Consider the following 17,615-nt stretch of genomic DNA (forward strand, 5'->3'; position numbering starts at 1 on the left):
GCAGCTCATCAGAGCTGGAATAGTTGCTGACGGGGTGTTTGCTGCTACTGTGAAAGTGCCCGAAGAGTTTTTTTAAGCTGGGTGGTAGAAGGTATTTGAGGAAATGTACAGATATTACCCAAAAGATGCTGTTTTTTTAACCAACCAGTGAACTTACAGTCCCCTTGGTTCTCCATGATCAGGCTTTGGGACCCCAGCAGGCCCTGTGGCTGCCCATGATCAGACTTTGGGACCCCAGCAGACCCTGTGGCTGCCCATGATCAGGCTTTGGGACCCCAGCAGGCCCTGTGGCTGCCCATGATCAGACTTTGGGACCCCAGCAGACCCTGTGGCTGCCCATGATCAGGCTTTGGGACCCCAGCAGGCCCTGTGGCTGCCTATGATCAGATTTTGGGACCCTAGCAGGCCCTGTGGCTGCCTATGATCAGATTTTGGGACCCTAGCAGGCCCTGTGGCTGCCTATGATCAGATTTTGGGACCCTAGCAGACCCTGTGGCTGCCCATGATCAAGCTTTGGGACCCCAGGAGGCCCCGTGGCTGCCCATGATCAGGCTTTGGGATCCCAGCAGGCCCTGTGGCTGCCCATGATCAGGCTTTGGGACCCCAGCAGACCCTGTGGCTGCCCATGATCAGGCTTTGGGACCCCAGCAGACCCTGTGGCTGCCCATGATCAGGCTTTGGGACCCCAGGAGGCCCCGTGGCTGCCCATGATCAAGCTTTGGGACCCCAGCTGACCCTGTGGCTGATGTTCGTGACTACATGGTTTGCAGTGGAGTGTCTTGTAAAAGCATCTGATCCAAAATGTGTACAGAATGCCCAGCTACAGCCATCTACAGGGAACAGCTGTATGTGCCAACCTTGTGCAATGTGTATTGCAAAACAACTCCTACAATCCCAGCCTGTGTGTCAGCATGTGGCTGTAATTGGAGATGGAAAAACGTAAGCAAAAGTCATTAATGTGGCTGTTATAGATCAATGCTCAGCTTTAGATCAGTGTTAATACAATGTGTGTGGTCCTTCGTTACTTGGTGGCAGTCTTGATCTTTTTATCGATACCGTTGCGTTTATTTTTGCTGATATAATTGTGTGGGGAAGTAGGGCAGCGTCATGGAAATTAAGTGCTTTGAGCCACTCAGACCATCGGAGCAGCTGTGCCCTGCAGCACCCGATTTCAAAACAGAATTTGAAATGAATGACACTTTAAAGTTTTGATGGTTTTACGTGGCGCTCTGGTTTTGTCCAGCAAAAGCCTTTGACAGCGAAGATGCGATGGAAATAACAGGAAGCGTGTAGATTTGTGCTTATTTCACACAGGATGTGGTTTGAGAGAGGAAGAGACGCAGGAGGGAGGGGGGAGGGGTGCGTTTGTAGAGAAAGGTGAGAGGGAAGACTTGCAGCCTCTCCCCTGTCAGGCCTTCAGGAAGGTAACGCCGCTCAAGGCTTCAGGTTTTTTATTTTTTGTTTTGGGGAGAATGTCGCCACGACAATGTTGACCAAGATGCTCTGAAGAAGGCGTAACTATGGAGCGAGAGGAGAACGAAGTCGATGCGTCGCCTTCCTGGTAGGCCCCTCGTTAGTTTCAACCTTTGAAACGAATTCACTTCACCCGTATTCTTTGTCCTTGCTTTGATCTTTGCCCCGGGCTGTCTGTGCCTTGCGCACTGGTCTTTGCTCATTCCTGGGTGTGTGTAGCGATGGGGGCCCTCACTGTGGAGCTGTTGGCCCGGTTCTCTGTGTATAGCTCTTTACTGCTGCTGTTACTCATCACATTTTAAATTCACCTGCCGCAGCTCAGCCTGCAGAGGCACAGAGCAGGGTGATTAGGTACAGACGGGTCAGTTATTATCAATGGTGTGCAGAGGGGTCGGTGATAGTACTGATGGGGTACAGAGGGGTCAGTGTCAGTAATGATGGCGTCAGATGGAGCAGTAATATCGCTACCGGTATGGATTCTAGGCCTCTCCGGTCAGAAGTTCCTTTTTAGCTGACAGGAAGCTGGCGATCTCGAGTCTCCATGTTGCCTTTTTAAACCCTGGTGCCAGAGCAGATGAAAGCTACCCAGAGTAATGAAAAAAGTGGTTTTGTTACGAGGATGGTAGTCTTTATTCTGTGATCGTTTTACCATCTTGCTGTGGTGTGTGACAGTAGTCAGGAGTCCATACTGTAACCCAAAGGCTGACAACTAAAAGTTGGGCAAGATACTCAAACTTCTTCAGTACTTTTCTGTCTAAAAGCACTTCAGTACTTTTCTGTCTAAATTGCATTAGATGAGGGTGTCTGTTAAGCAAATAAAATGCTATTAAAAATGAGTATTTTCTTTTGGGGGCGACCAAATAAAACGGTGAAGTGTAATCTAGGTTTGCTCTCTTGCCATTCTCTAAAAATCTTTTCATCTGAGGTTTTTTGCATTCTTCTCTATGCTATAAAGAGAGTGATATCATCAGAAGCTGCTCAAAATGGGGCCCAGTAGGGCTTTCTGAGCTCAGTAGGAATACCAGGTACACAGAGAGCAGTGTGACACACAGAGGCAAATGATTTGCCTTTATCGTGTCTCAGTGTCCAAACTAACACTTAATCATGCCTGTGTAATCCATGTCTTCAGTGTGCCTGGTATTTTCCTCTGAACTAATTCTGAATAATAATAATAATAATAATTAATAATAATAAATGGGTTTCCGGTTACATAGTACCTTTCATCTCAAAGTTCAGCTAAGGGGGGAAGCTTACCTCAACCACTGCCTGTGTGTAGCACAAAAAAGCAGCCATTTTGTTCCAGAGCACTCACAGCACAGCTGAGGTGAGGATATTGGATAATAGGATGCATAAAGTTTGACTGTTGGAGAGTATTTAAATGGAAATCCTTGCCAACAGGAGTCTGTAAAATCAAAACGCGTTTATTTGCACAAATTTTTTGTTCACAGTGTAGGTTGTCTTTATTAGTGATTTTTCTGTGTCTACATCTGGCCACTGAATCCCCTACCTCTGCTTGGCTACACAATCCCATGCATTTATTATCTCTTTTGAATCCCCATAATGCAAATAATAATAATAGTTGCTACCTGCTTATAATTTATAGTTCAAAAAGGTAAATTAGATTGAATTTCTTTTTTTTTCCTTGCTTTTTTCAGGTCCCCCGTGGGGAGAGAACGGCTCTTCACCTGTGCGAATCTCTCTGACTACGCTGGGGTAAGAATTCCCCCTCAGAAAACTCTGTCTAACGCAGGAGCCCCAGCACTGGGTATGGAGGGCAGCAGGCCCGTCTGGGGCTCGCCCAACCCTGGTCCTGGACAGTCAGAGGGTCTGGTGGTTTTCACCGTCACTACAGTTAATCGATTAGTTAATTACCCAGCTCACCTCAGCTGGTTTGTTGGCTCTGATTTGGTTGCTGATCGTCAGGTAAAAAACACAAATGGCAGCAGCCCGTGGCTGTCCAGGGCCGGAGATGGAGCGCCTGCGTTGCGTTCACAGTGACGGAGTGTGTGTGGGAGGCGGTCCGTCGCAGACGTAGGGTTTAAACAGCCCTCTCTCTCTCTGCGTTTGTGTGTGTGTGTGTCTTGGGTCCTGCAGAAGAAACGAAAGCAGGATACCAGCAGTGAGACAGAGGCAGCGGCCAGAGGCCCAGATCACCAGGTGACTGTCCGTACCGGCATGTTCCTGCCCCCTGCTCCTGTTGAACATACCCAATGACTCTGAAAAACGAACAGCACATCCAGAGCATTCTCCGAACCACACACTGCCCGAGCTTTACCCTGAATTGCACACCCCCAGAGCATTCCCAAAACAGCACACACAGCCACCTGAGCATTCCCAAAACAGCACACACAGCCACCTGAGCATTCCCAAAACAGCACACACAGCCACCAGAGCATTCCCAAAACAGCACACACAGCCACCAGAGCATTCCCAAAACAGCACACACAGCCACCAGAGCATTCCCAAAACAGCACACACAGCCACCAGAGCATTCCCAAAACAGCACACACAGCCACCAGAGCATTCCCAAAACAGCACACACAGCCACCTGAGCATTCCCTAAGCAGCACAAACAGCCACCTGAGCATTCCCTAAGCAGTCCCACAGTGGATGTTTTACACGGCAATGTCGGTCTTGTTTCCCGTAGAGGGAAGCTTTCTCGATACTAGTATTTGCACACACATACAAACCAAGCCAATACAAATTATGACAGTAGTAGCTAAAAAGGACAAATGCAATAGGTTGCATTATAGATTAAATGATATTATGGTGGGTCTTTAGGAGTGATGTGAGCTGTAGATAGATATCTCTCTCTCTCTCTCTCAAAATCAAATGGCTTTAAATGGCTTTATTGACATGACGTAACACTGTACATATTGCTAAAGCAAGCGTTTAAGCATTGAAAAGCTAAACATTAATTAGAAAACATACTACAGTAAATAGTAGAAAAGTGGATCTCTCTCTCTCTCTCTCTCTCTCTCGCTCTCTCTCTCTCTCTCTCTCTCTCTTTCTCTCTCTCTCTCATCTTGCCTCAGCTACGTGCATGTTTCAGTGGAAACTTTATGACCACAAACATCAGACTTTTATCAGAGCCACATCTCTGATATACAAGTTACACACACAGTTGTGAGATCTCCCAATACTTGTACTCACATCTGTGCACCAACACACGCAAACATAAACACGCCAAGAAAGAGCATCTATATTGGCACATACAGTATTTTGATGCCACTGTCTCATTACAGCACTTTAGTACATTTACTTTGTACATCCATATTTGTCTCATAACTCAGCAGCTACCAAAGTTTGTCCAAAAACCCAAGCGACATCCATAACGCTGTGCTGGTCAATTGATAAAATAAGATAAAACTAAAAAAAAAAAAAAAGATTTGTAGTCCACAGAATTTACATTTTCTGGATACAAGAGACCTTTGTGGGACACTGATGAAATATAAAGCTATCATTGTGATGTTTCATAGCATGGCATGCTAACTTTGTTGATGGAAAAAGGAAGAAGCTTCAGTTACAGTACTTGTTTGTGAGGAGCTCTGGGTGATGAACATTGAAGCATGATGCATGCTTTTAAAAGGCAAGCGTGAAGCTGAACACTGAGCATGCAGCTTTCAGACGCACCAATATGATTCACACAGGAAGTGCAGGCTTCACAGAAACCCACACTCGCACGCTTTCCCCTCACCGTATCTTCTTCCTCTGTCATCTGTAAGCTGGCAGCTGGCACTGTGGCTGTGGCTAGGTCTTTTTCTACTTCCCATAAAAACAATCAATACACTAAATTAAACTAACCCCCAGGGTGAAAACCTTTTAAATTCCATTGCCTATTTTAAAAAGTGAAAAGTATCTGTGAAAATTGTTTTAAATGGAGAAAGCTGGACCTTAGCTATAGCTTTAGTTGTGAAGGTGGTGTGTTTGAGTGAGAGGGTGAGGCTGGCAGTTGGTTGGATGAGTGTGTGTGTGCGCTGTGTGCCGTGTGCGGACGTGAGTGGCGGTGGGGGGGCCGTGCTGTGTCTGGGGCAGGGGTGCGGCATTGCTGTGTCTGTAGGAATGGGAGGGGTTGGCAGTTTGTTGGGGGTGGCGGAGAGGCTGGCGCTGTGCTGTGTGTCTCTTACACACTGTACCTGCTGGTCCAGGGCTCACTTGTATTTGGGGAGATAGTAATCATGTTCTTTACAAACTCCTGGGCATATTTATCACAGTTTTTAAAGGTTGATGAATTTAGTGTACAGCACTGCATATGAGTCAATTCATGATTTTATCATTTAAAATTTTCCTGACTGAATGACATTTTGAGCTGCACCACTGCATAAATAAAGTATATTATTATATCAACCATACACCGTTTTTGAGATTCAGTGGAAATCATCTTCACGTTTTTAAAGTGAAAAACATGCACATGCTGTTAGCTTTTAGCTGCTCCTGCAGTTACACTGTTTGTTTATTTATCCAATGTACAGACTTCACCTATATACTCTATGTATCCACAAATGCAAATACCATGCTAGTTCATTACAAAATAGAACATTGCATGAAAAAATAATTGATGAACTGTGGTGGAATCCACACTGAGTTCATTTTCCAATGTGGCAATTTCTGTCTATGAATTGACTCAGTGGAAGGTTTTTTCCCCTATAAAACCATGATTGGATACAGTAGTGCCTCCAGTTCAGCAACTCCACAAAATTAGGGGGGGGGGGGGTTCAATACAGAGAACTGAGCCTCCAACACATAACAGCAGACGTACAAACCCCTTTTATGACACAGTGACTGAAGAACGTTGTGTGAGGCAGCAGGCCAGGTAGACTGGAGGTGGTTGGGAGTGATGTGGATTTAGAATAGACAACAGGCCAGGTGGAGAGGTGAAGTTTTGGATTAGGGTGAATTTTGAATGAAGAGACTGGCTCAGGTGGTTTTGTTAACTGCGGTTGTCGGGAGATCAAAGTGCCGATTATTTCCAACAGGATGAAGATGATGACACCATTGGCAGCCTTGAGGCAAGCAAAGATCTGGAGGTACTGTGCGTCTTTCTGTCTGTCTGTCAGTTTAGGCATTTCTGGGCTCTGTATGTCTGTTATTCAGATATAACATTTTGAAATGTACAATGGTAGGTTCAGTGCACACATTTAAAAATGTTTATATTTGAATGTTCATTTTAAAGGGAAAAATGAATTACTCAAGGCACATTTGAATTTAAATCTGACAGGTCTAGCTCACCTAGTGCTATACGAATTACAGGATTGCCAAATGATTTCCTGCTGTTTACTGGTGTGTTTGCAGTCAAACTGGGTGCTGTGTGTGAGCTTTGTGGTTTAGTGTCTTTGGTTTACTTCCCTCCAGGAGCCCAGTAACAAAAGGGTGAAGCCAGTGGCGAAGGGGGCGGGGCTTTCTGTCAAAACCCCCGCCCTTAAGCGCCTGGGACAGTCCATCCAGGTTTGTTAATCACATGCTAAAATCTACACTCAACGGGCTAAAGATTAAATTTTTACATTTTAATATATTTAAATTTTAATATACAGTCCCCTCCAAAAGTATTGGAACAGCAAGGTCAATTCCTTCGTTTTTGCTATACACTGAAGACAATTGAGTTTGAGGTCAAAAGATGTACATGAGATGACAGATCCGAATTTCAGCTTTTATTTCCTGGTATTTTTATCTAGATTTATTAAACAACTTAGAACATATCACCTTTTGTATCAGACAACCCAATTTTTAGGTGAGCAAAATTATTGGAACATGTGACTGACAGGTGTTTCTTGTTGCCCAGATGTGTCCTGTTAGATTGATTGGTTAAACAATAAATAGTTCTGAATGCCTACTCTTGGTTTTACCCTTGGGCTTTGCCTCTGAAGACTGCATTTGTGTTATAAAAGATAAACTAACATGAAGACCAGAGAACTGTCTTTGGGAGAAAAGCAAGCCATTTTGAAGCTTAGAAAAGAGGGGAAATCGATCAGAGCCATTGCACAAGCATTGGGGATAGCTTGTACAACAACTTGGAATGTCCTGAAAAAGAAAGAAACCACTGGCGTACTGAGCAACAGACATCAAACCGGTCGACCAAGGAAAACAACAGCAGTTGATGACAGAAACATTGTGAGAGCTGTGAAGAAAAACCCCAAAACATCAGTCAGTGACATCACAAACAGTCTCCACAGGGCAGGGGTGAAGGTATCTCAATCAACCGTTCGAAGAAGACTTAAAGAGCAGCAATATAGAGGCTATACCACAAGATGCAAACCACTCATCAGTAGTAAGAATCGGAAAGCTAGATTGCAATTTGCAAAGAAGTACAGAGATGAGCCACAAAAGTTCTGGAACAAAGTTTTATGGACTGATGAGACCAAGATTAACCTCTACCAAAGTGACGGAAAGGCCAAAGTGTGGCGAAAGAAGGGATCTGCTCATGATCCAAAACATACAAGCTCATCTGTGAAGCACGGTGGAGGAAGTGTCATGGCTTGGGCTTGCATGGCTGCTTCTGGAGTGGGCTCACTAATCTTTATTGATGATGTAACTCATGATGGTAGCAACAGGATGAATTCAGAAGTCTACAAAAACATTCTGTCTGCCAACTTACGGAGAAATGCGTCCAAACTATTTGGGAGGAACTTCATCATGCAGCAAGACAATGACCCAAAACACACTGCCAACACAACAAAGGACTTCATTAGTGAGAAAAATTTGAAGGTTTTGGACTGGCCAAGTCAATCACCAGACCTTAACCCAATTGAGCATGCATTTCACCTCCTGAAGAGGAGATTGAAAGGAAGAACCCCCCAAAACAAACATCAACTGAAAGAGGCTGCAGTAAAAGCCTGGAAAAGCATCACAAAAGAAGAATGCAACAGTTTGGTGATGTCAATGGGTCGCAAGCTTGATGCAGTTATTGCAAGCAAGGGATATGCTACCAAATATTAAGTGTTATTTACCTTCATTTACTTAAATACTCTTTGTTCCAATACTTTTGCTCACCTAAAAATCGGGTGGTCTGATACCAAAAGGTGCTATGTTCTAAGTACTTTAACACATCTAGGTGTAAATGCCAGGAAATAAAAGCTGAAATTCTGAACTCTTGCCTCATGTTCATCTTTCTTTCTCAACCCCAAATGTATTGAATGTATTGCAGAAACAAAGGAATTGGCCTTGCTGTTCCAATACTTTTGGAGGGGACTGTATATTCATCTATATATTAACGCATGTAGGTATCTAACTAAAATGTGTTTGTGGAATGTCTATTTCAATCAGTCATAAATCAAATGAATCACTGAGAATGGTCTTGACTGCAAAATATGTCCATGTAAAATACTGCTAAGGGGAGTAGTTTGCATCTAGTTTATAATGCTGAGGTTTCTGAACCTTGTCCTGGGGACCCAAAACCTTGTTCTGGAGAGCTGCAGGGTTTGTTGGGGACCCTAACCTTGGTTCTGGAGAGCTGCAGTGTTTGTGGACACCCCAAGCCTTGTTCTGGAGTGCTGCAGGTCTGCTGGAGTAAGGGATGTGTGCTGTAGGAAAGTGAGGACCTCTGATTTGCGTGGTAGTTTTAAGGAATTGCATTTACGACAAACCGTGTCTTGAGGGATATTGCAGTCATTACCCAGCAGCTATCCAAACTGTCTCCTTGTCCCCGCCATGTCCTCTCCTGCCTCTGGTTCTGGCCCGCCCCTCCTCCTTCTGCCCCCGCCCCCACCTGCAGCGCTCCATCAGTTTCCGCACAGAGGTGCAGCCCCTCCCCATGGCCCCCATAAGAACACGGCAGAAGGCCAGTTCATACCCACGGCGACGCAACAGCCAGCTGTGGAGCGACACGGTAGACACTGGGAGCCAGGAGCTCAGCACCAAGGAAATCAAACGTCAGGAGGTACCGATCCCCACACACACACACACACACACACGCATACGCTCGCACACACACACACACACGCTCACACGCACGCACACACACACACGCACACCCACACCCACGCACACACACATGTACACACACACATATGCTCACACACGCACACACACATATGCTCACACACGCACGCACACACCCACACACGTACACACACACACCAATGCACGCACGCACACACACACACACACCCACACACATACACACATATGCTCACACACGCACGCACACACCCACACACACACACATACACACACAAATGCACGCACGCGCACACATACACACACACACCCACACACACAAACATACACACACATGCACACACACACACACACACACATTCACACACACGCGCACACACATAATATAGATGTATAATTGAACTTCACCACCTCAAGCTCTGAACAGTTACATTTACACTGTACCTTAATTATGAGCGCTGATACTTACACTGCACCTCAAACACTGAACACTGATATTTACACTGCACCTCAAACACTGAACCCTGATATTTACACTGCACCTCAAACACTGAACACTGATATTTACACTGCACCTCAAACACTGAACACTGATACTTACACTGCACCTCAAACACTGAACACTGATATTTACACTGCACCTCAAACACTGAACCCTGATATTTACACTGCACCTCAAACACTGAACACTGATATTTACTTGTATCTCCATCCAGCACTTATATTGCACTCGTATTGTTATGTGGATATTGTAGCTTGTTGTCATGCCTCCTAGTTTGACTTACCATAAATTTCTGACCTACTGAATGCTTACTGTGTGAACTGGACTTAATGTGTTCATGGCTATGGATAACTGTTACATAATGAGTATTGTACCTTATTGGATCTGCGTTTTGTAGTTGTTCCAGTGACCTTTGGTATGCATTATTGTACATCACGTTGGATAAAAGCATCTGCCAAATAAACATATTGTAATGTAATGTACATTTTGTACATTATTGATTGGGCGACGGATGTATTTACTGCTCTTGCAGGTGATCTACGAGCTCACGCAGGGAGAGAAGCAGCTCATCGAGGACCTGGACTTGGTCAGAAAGGTGTGTACAGATTTAACACTTAACTCCCTGCTTGCACAGACGCACACAAACACAATTACTCACAGAAACATACATATACATACACACACACACACGGCTCCACCATAACTGCTCCAGATTTATTGGAGGGCAGACATACAGGTGTGCACATGAATGTGATGCTGTTTTATTCCACCTCGCCTGGTGGATACCTGTGTGGTTAAAACACTGTTGTTAGGATCACAAAATAAAGCCTCATGTTCAGGAGAAGCAACTGACTGTGTGTACTTTTTTCACCATGGTTTACTCTGTCTGTGCCCTACACCTGTATGTATGATGAGTGTGCACCTGTGATGATTTTTGGATGTATGTATGATGAGTTTACACCTGTGATGATTTTTGGATGTATGATTGATGAGTTTGCACCTGTGATGGTTTTTGGATGTATGTATGGTGAGTGCATGCCTGTGATGATTTTGACTGCGCACTCTGTCTTGTTACAGGTGTACTACGAGCCCATGCTGAAACTAGAAATCATGACGGAAAATGAGCTGGTGCAGATTTTCGGGACCCTGGACTCCTTAATCCCCGTACACAAGGGTAAGCATAGATTTTGACTCCAGCCGGGGGCAGAGGAAGTGCCACACTGCACCCTTGGTCTGTTCGGCGGAAGTGGAGTTATAATGGTCAGGGAACTGCCTGTGCTCAGGTTGCAAGTTTGATTCTGAGGTCGAGCATTGTCATCACGCCATTTCGCAAGATACTTCACCTGGATTGCTTCAGTGAATATCCAGCTGTATAGACGGATTGTATATGGAGCTGTGCAACTCACTCTCAGTAAGAGCATCTGCTAAATGCCTCATTGTAATGTGATATAATTTGGATCACCATTTGTTCTGAAACAGTTTTCTCACCCGCATTTCACACATTTCACCCGTCTTCTCTTTGCACGAGGTCAGTAGAGCCTTACTTGGTTGCACGTGTGGGATAATTATCACATTGCACCTCCCCAGTCATCCGCGTTGATGAGTCAGTTCCCGCTCGGCGATGATTGACAGCAGCGTTCCCACACTGTCAAGTGCTGCATTTATTCAATGTCAGTACTGGAACCACAGACATGTGGCAGTGGCGTGTTTAATATAGGGCTGCACTATACCATTTTTCAATAGTGGCCTGCACACATAAAAAGTGCAGTTATGTCACCTGCATGAAAATGATAAATAGGCAACTATTCGTAATAATTTAATATTAGGTTTAAACTTGGTGATTGAATTTAATCACGGTCTTTCAATAGAATCCACTGCCATTGCTTGAAAGTGCTTGGTAGAAATTGTCCATTTCAAGGGATGTATCTTTCTGCAGAGGTATGGTTGGAATAGATATTTTTAATGGTCATGGAATTGAATCCAGGGCTGTAATATGTGGTCAGTTTCTCTGAATGTTTTGATACGTTGGCTATATAAATTTGTTTGTGCTGCTGAACTAGTGTTTGCTATAAATTTCTTAGTTTTCAGTTTTCTTGCTGTATTTCTCATGTATTATGATTTCTCTACTCTCAAGCCAGTGGTTCATTTCAACTTTAAAGCTTTTGCTGTTGTCCTCAATTAATGTGGGCTGTGCTCCTAAGCTCTTTTCACGCAGTAAACCTTCTTGCTGAGATGTCCATCTCCAGGTCAGAAATTCAGGTAATGGGAACGGTACGAAATGGCAGAACGCCAACCTTCCCATCTCTTTTTGTGTGGCTCAGGTGGTTTTATTGGTAGATTTGAACCTTGCCCCATTTTTCTGCTTCATAGAAGCATTATGTAGCTCAATGTTCTCCTTGGACAATGCTTAAAAACCTTTTTATCACCTCCTTATGTGCATCAGCTACATGCAACACTTTTGTTTACTTTGCTTCCTCTTCACGTGCCCAGAAACTGAATTGCTTTTACGAGGGTCACAATGAACCACTGACTGTGCGATTATTCAGGCAATCGTGTGAATCCAGTGCCTATGGCGACCCCATGAGGACATTACATGTAAAACACGTACAAATCCCTTTGTGCCAAATGCTTTAGAAACAATGGTGATCCTGGTTATGATGTCAGTGTAAGGGCAAAGGTCTGTTACTGCATTTGAGTTGAACGGAATAAGAAACGGTTGATTGGCAGAAGAACTGTGCAGATGTATGTTTTGTGTATGGTTTTGGTGGAGCCCCCCGATCAGTGCCTCCGCATTCTGATCACAGACTTTCTGTCCCGGCTGGAGAGCCTGAGGGGAGCAGAGAAGACTGTGGAGGAGGTGGGGCCCACACTGCTGGAGTGGGTGAGTGTGTTTATATAGCGCCTTTCATCTCGCAATCTCCAAGTGCTTTACCGTCGGGGGGGGGACTCAAATCAACAATGTGTATCACACACCTGCTCTGTCACAGTGTTATTAGATTTGCCATGGAAGGTACTTTGTTGTGTTTATGTCGGCTTTATCTTTATTACCAGATGGTAAACTGCTGTGTTGCTTCTATCTTCAGTACTTTTACAGGATGACCCGATTCTGTATTCCAGTACAGAATGTCCATTGCCTCAATACTGTCCATGCTCCTTAATGAATTCAACAACTTGGAATATTTCAATTTCATTGGTAAATGCTCAGAACTTTCAGTGTAAAAAAATTGGAGCTGAATATCTGGTGGGTCTATATAATCTGTAGAAATGATCAGGGAACTGATCTCTTTCTTTCTGAGACATCGGGACAGGGTGTTGGTCTTTATCTCTGGGACGGAGTGACAGGGTGCTGATCTTTCTTTCTCTGGGACAGAGTGACTGGATGCTGATCTCTCTCTCTCTGGTACAGAGGGACATAGTGCTGATCTCTCTCTCTCTCTGGTACAGAGGGACAGGGTGCTGATCTCTCTCTCTCTCTGGGACAGAGGGACATGGTGCTGATCTCTCTCTCTCTGGGACAGAGGGACATGGTGCTGATCTCTCTCTCTGGGACAGAGGGACATGGTGCTGATCTCTCTCTCTGGGACAGAGGGACATGGTGCTGATCTCTCTCTCCCTGCCGTCCTGGCACAGTTCCCTCGGCTGGAGGCGTACATCACGTACTGCTGTAACCAGGTGGAAGCGAAGGCGCTGCTGGACCAGAAGAAGCAGGAGCGGCCGGTGGAGCACTTCCTGCGGCTGTGCCAGGAGTCCTCCTTTAGCCGGAAGCTTGACCTGTGGAACTTCCTGGACCTGCCCCGCAGCCGGCTGGTCAAATACCCCCTCCTGCTGAGGGAGATTGAGAAGAGCACCCCACCAGAGCATCCCGACAAGGACACCTTGCCACAGGCTGTGAGTAACCCAGTCACGTAGAGATGCACACACACAAACACATGCACGTACACATGTACACACATACCTGTGCACACACAAACGCATGTGTGCACACATGCACGCATGTACACACATACACATATGCATGCGCACCCACGTGGATGCGTGTACACACACACACACACACACATGCACGTACACACATACACATACACATATACAGGTGCACACATGTGCATGTACAAACATACACACAGAGATGGGCAAAGATACATCAAAATGTATCTTGTTACAAGATAGAAAATACCCCTCAAATAAATGTATCAAAATAAAATACAAAATACTGGAGCCAGAAAATGCATCAAGATAAAATACATGTATATTGTATTTTCTAAATACAAGAAAATACATTTGTAACATTGGGTATTCTGAATTTGTTAAAAATGGCAGAACATTCAGATTTTTATAATGTACACAAGGCTCTGGTGCGAGTTTGAACCATACAGGAAGGAAGAACAGGAAGTAGAATGCTACTGTATATGCATATGCCTGTACTGTGTATGTACATATTTTACCCAGGCATAAACACACTTGCACACATATCCACACGTGCACCACATAATTCCAAAAAATTGCAGCTCATTCGTGTCACTACAATCAGCAAAATGTATCTACACAAAATTCAGGAACTCTGCTTTGCTTGAAGGACTGCATAATTTATTTTTATTGCAAAATGTGGATAATAACACAGCTACATTCACAGTTTATACTGCTCACCCAACTCTGCGCAGATCAGCACACCTCTGTCTGCCGTGGCGAGTTTGTTTACACTGTTTTGCCCACAGACAGCTCAGCTGCTGCCAGTATCCCTAGCTAGCTAGCTCACTCACTTCTTTAGCCACACATGTATCGATTGTTTTTCTCTTTAGCCTTTACCTATGGCTTTCAACATGTGTACATTCTAAAAAGTAAGATATATTTTATATAGTTATTGCAGTTCAGATAAAATGTTAACCTTGACGGACAGTCCACTACACTGGTTGGGGGAGGGGGGGTGAACTTGATTACAGAAATACTTCGAGTAGTGTGGGCTTACAAAATCACTGTGTGTGAGAGTCTCTAAGTGTATTGTTCTTCATTTTAAGATGTATTTACATGATTTTTTAATGAATCATGGAGAAAGTATTTTGAGTATTTTGAAAATACAAAATGACTCCACTCTAAAGTATCTTGTTACAAATTACATTTGAATTTTTTCAGCCCTGTCAAATACAAATTACAAAATACTCAAAAGTAATTGAAATATGTATTTCAAATACAAGTAACAGAAATAGTGCCCATCTCTGCGTACACATATACATGCGCGCACATATGGATGCACATACACGCACACGCACGCACACATGCACGCATATACACATGTACACATATACATGTATGCACACGTACTCATCTAATCATGAACAAGCACACCCATGCACATATACACGTACACAGGTACCCACACATATACATGCACACACGTGCATACACGTATACACGCACTCATACACACGTACTGAATGTACATACACGCACGTACACGCATACACACACATACGGTACATAAGCACAAGCCAGATATATAAACGCACACACTCACATACATGCATGCACACAGGAGCACGTGCACATATATGGGCACACGTACACACACAGATCCAAGAACATTTCAGGGGAACAGTGTAAGATGAATACAGAGAGATGAATGAGAGAAGCTTTGGATCTTTGGCCTCTTAAACAAGAGGCCAGTTTGAGACATGTGAGTTCCCTGCTTGCATTTATTTAGCTGAGACATTAAGGTGCAAGAGCAAGGTGGATGTAAAAATGTAAAAAAAAAAATGGAACAGATGTGACCGGTCCTGATCAGCACCCTGCCGTCTCTGAGCTTAGATGGAACTGATCCAGAGGATCATCTCCGAGGTGAACAGCAAGACGGGGGAGGCGGAGTGCCAGTTCTACAGGCGGGGGCTGTGCTACCCAGAGGAGGGGCAGAGACTCCCCGAGATCTGGAACTCCCGTTTTCTTTACTGCCACGGGGAACTCAAGAACAGCAAGGGCCAGGTCAGCACCCCGGGGCTCTCTACTTCCTGTTCCTGTTCTCTCTATTCCTACTCGCTACCATTTCTGCTTATTTATATTTCGGTCAATTACTACAGTTTGTCTCTATTTCTGTTCATTTATGCTTCCTCTATTTATTTCTATTTTCTAGATAAATGTAACAACTGGTAATATAATAGTATATTTCTCTCTCTCTGCCTTTCTTTCTCTCCTTCTCCCTCCCCCTCTCTGTGTAGAAGCTGCATGTGTTCCTGTTTGAGTTTGCTCTGGTTCTGACCCGACCAGTCACCCAGGACAGGGAGGGCGGGGTGCAGTTCCAGGTGTATCGCCAGCCCCTCCCCACCGCCCACCTTCTGCTGGAGGACCTGCCGGATGGGGAGGGGGGAGGGGGTGGATCCTTCCGGGGGGCGTTCACCTCCACTACTGACAAAGGTACATCTTGTGATTTTAATAGTTGTTCTGCTGTTGCACTGTTACAACAAGTATATATTATTATGGAACCTTATTATGTGTTTTTGGCCCTGTGGCCCCAACTTCCCTATAAAAAAATAAATAAATTTGCATCAATATCAAAAAAGCAGCTTTCAGCTTGGATGTCACTTTTAATCTTTTTTTTGTGCTGTGATTGTTCTGTCTCTCACAGCTAAGAACTGCTTCAGGGTGAGTATCCAGGGCCGATCCAAGGCTCAGTCCCACAGCCTGCAGGCCAACGACTCCTTCAACAAGCAGCAGTGGATCAGCTGCCTCCGCCAGGCCATCGTCCAATCACGTGACCGGGGGTCTCACACCAGCCAATCCTGGCCGCCCTCCCAGACCTCGCCTGACCCCCCCCTCAGTCACATAGCCGAGCTGAGTCTGAGCTCCGATACAGAGATGATGGACACATAGTTTTACAAAGCACATTCCGAGGTTAGGTTTTCAAAAAAAGACTTGAAAAAAGAAAACTTGTCAATTTTTTTAAACGGCTGCCTTCCCCTTTCATGATGCTTTTGTCTGTTCCTGTTTACCTCCCCGGACCTAAGCAAAAGTCATTATGCACCACTCAGATTACTCTCAGAGCTGTGGGAACCTGTCAAGTAATACATCAATACATCAATTTCAGTTTTGTCTTTCTTTTCAAGGACTCAACCTCCCATTCTCCTAAAAAGGAAAAATGGACTCTAAAAAAGGGACTTCTATGAGAATCTCGATAAGAATGTGTGAACCAATTAATTCATAAATATACCAACATGTATTTCTTTTATTTTGTGTAAATTAAAGAAGTTAACTTTCATTATGGTTTGTTAAGGATATACGTTTTATTGTCAATTATCCAATTTGTGCAAATATCAGTATAATTATAATTTTAGGAACATTGCAAAAACAGAGGTTGGACATTAGATACAACCATAATTAGGATATTTATATGATGTGTTTGGTTGTATCAGAGGAGACAGATGTCTATATAATGTCAATAAGTGCAAAGCTAATAGTTTCACTAATGTGGTACCAAATAAACTGACTTTTAACTGCCAATAATACATAATTGAAACTTTAAAAATGCAAATGCAATACAAATCAATTGCTTAAGTACAACTTTTTTTGCACATTTATGAATTTTGCAACAAAAAAAAAACCATACATTTTTATATCTTATGTCACCGAGTGCGTGTGTATGCGCATGTATGTGTTTCTGTGTGTTCAACCTGAATTATGTTTATTCAATCTTTGTAGTTTTACATTTTAATTTTAATTTTTTTTTATCAGGAGAGACTATTGAGGGAGGGGTAGGGATAGG

At 44.1% G+C, this 17,615-nt stretch overlaps 1 protein-coding gene across 1 annotated transcript; it reads left to right on the forward strand.

The window, feature by feature from the left end:
• The first annotated feature begins 1,339 nt into the window (after positions 1-1,339).
• On the forward strand, positions 1,340-17,186 carry arhgef3l (Rho guanine nucleotide exchange factor (GEF) 3, like). Its single transcript, XM_035388814.1, has 13 exons — positions 1,340-1,561; positions 3,129-3,186; positions 3,568-3,630; positions 6,450-6,500; positions 6,826-6,918; positions 9,182-9,346; positions 10,401-10,463; positions 10,946-11,042; positions 12,673-12,749; positions 13,499-13,756; positions 15,671-15,841; positions 16,075-16,270; positions 16,482-17,186. Exons 1-13 carry the CDS (start codon positions 1,521-1,523, stop codon positions 16,724-16,726), a joined length of 1,578 nt encoding a protein of 525 aa, XP_035244705.1. The 5' UTR covers positions 1,340-1,520; the 3' UTR covers positions 16,727-17,186.
• Positions 17,187-17,615: the final 429 nt, after the last annotated feature.

This window comes from Anguilla anguilla, chromosome 13 (assembly GCF_013347855.1).
Source record: "Anguilla anguilla isolate fAngAng1 chromosome 13, fAngAng1.pri, whole genome shotgun sequence".
Classification (NCBI taxonomy): domain Eukaryota; kingdom Metazoa; phylum Chordata; class Actinopteri; order Anguilliformes; family Anguillidae; genus Anguilla; species Anguilla anguilla.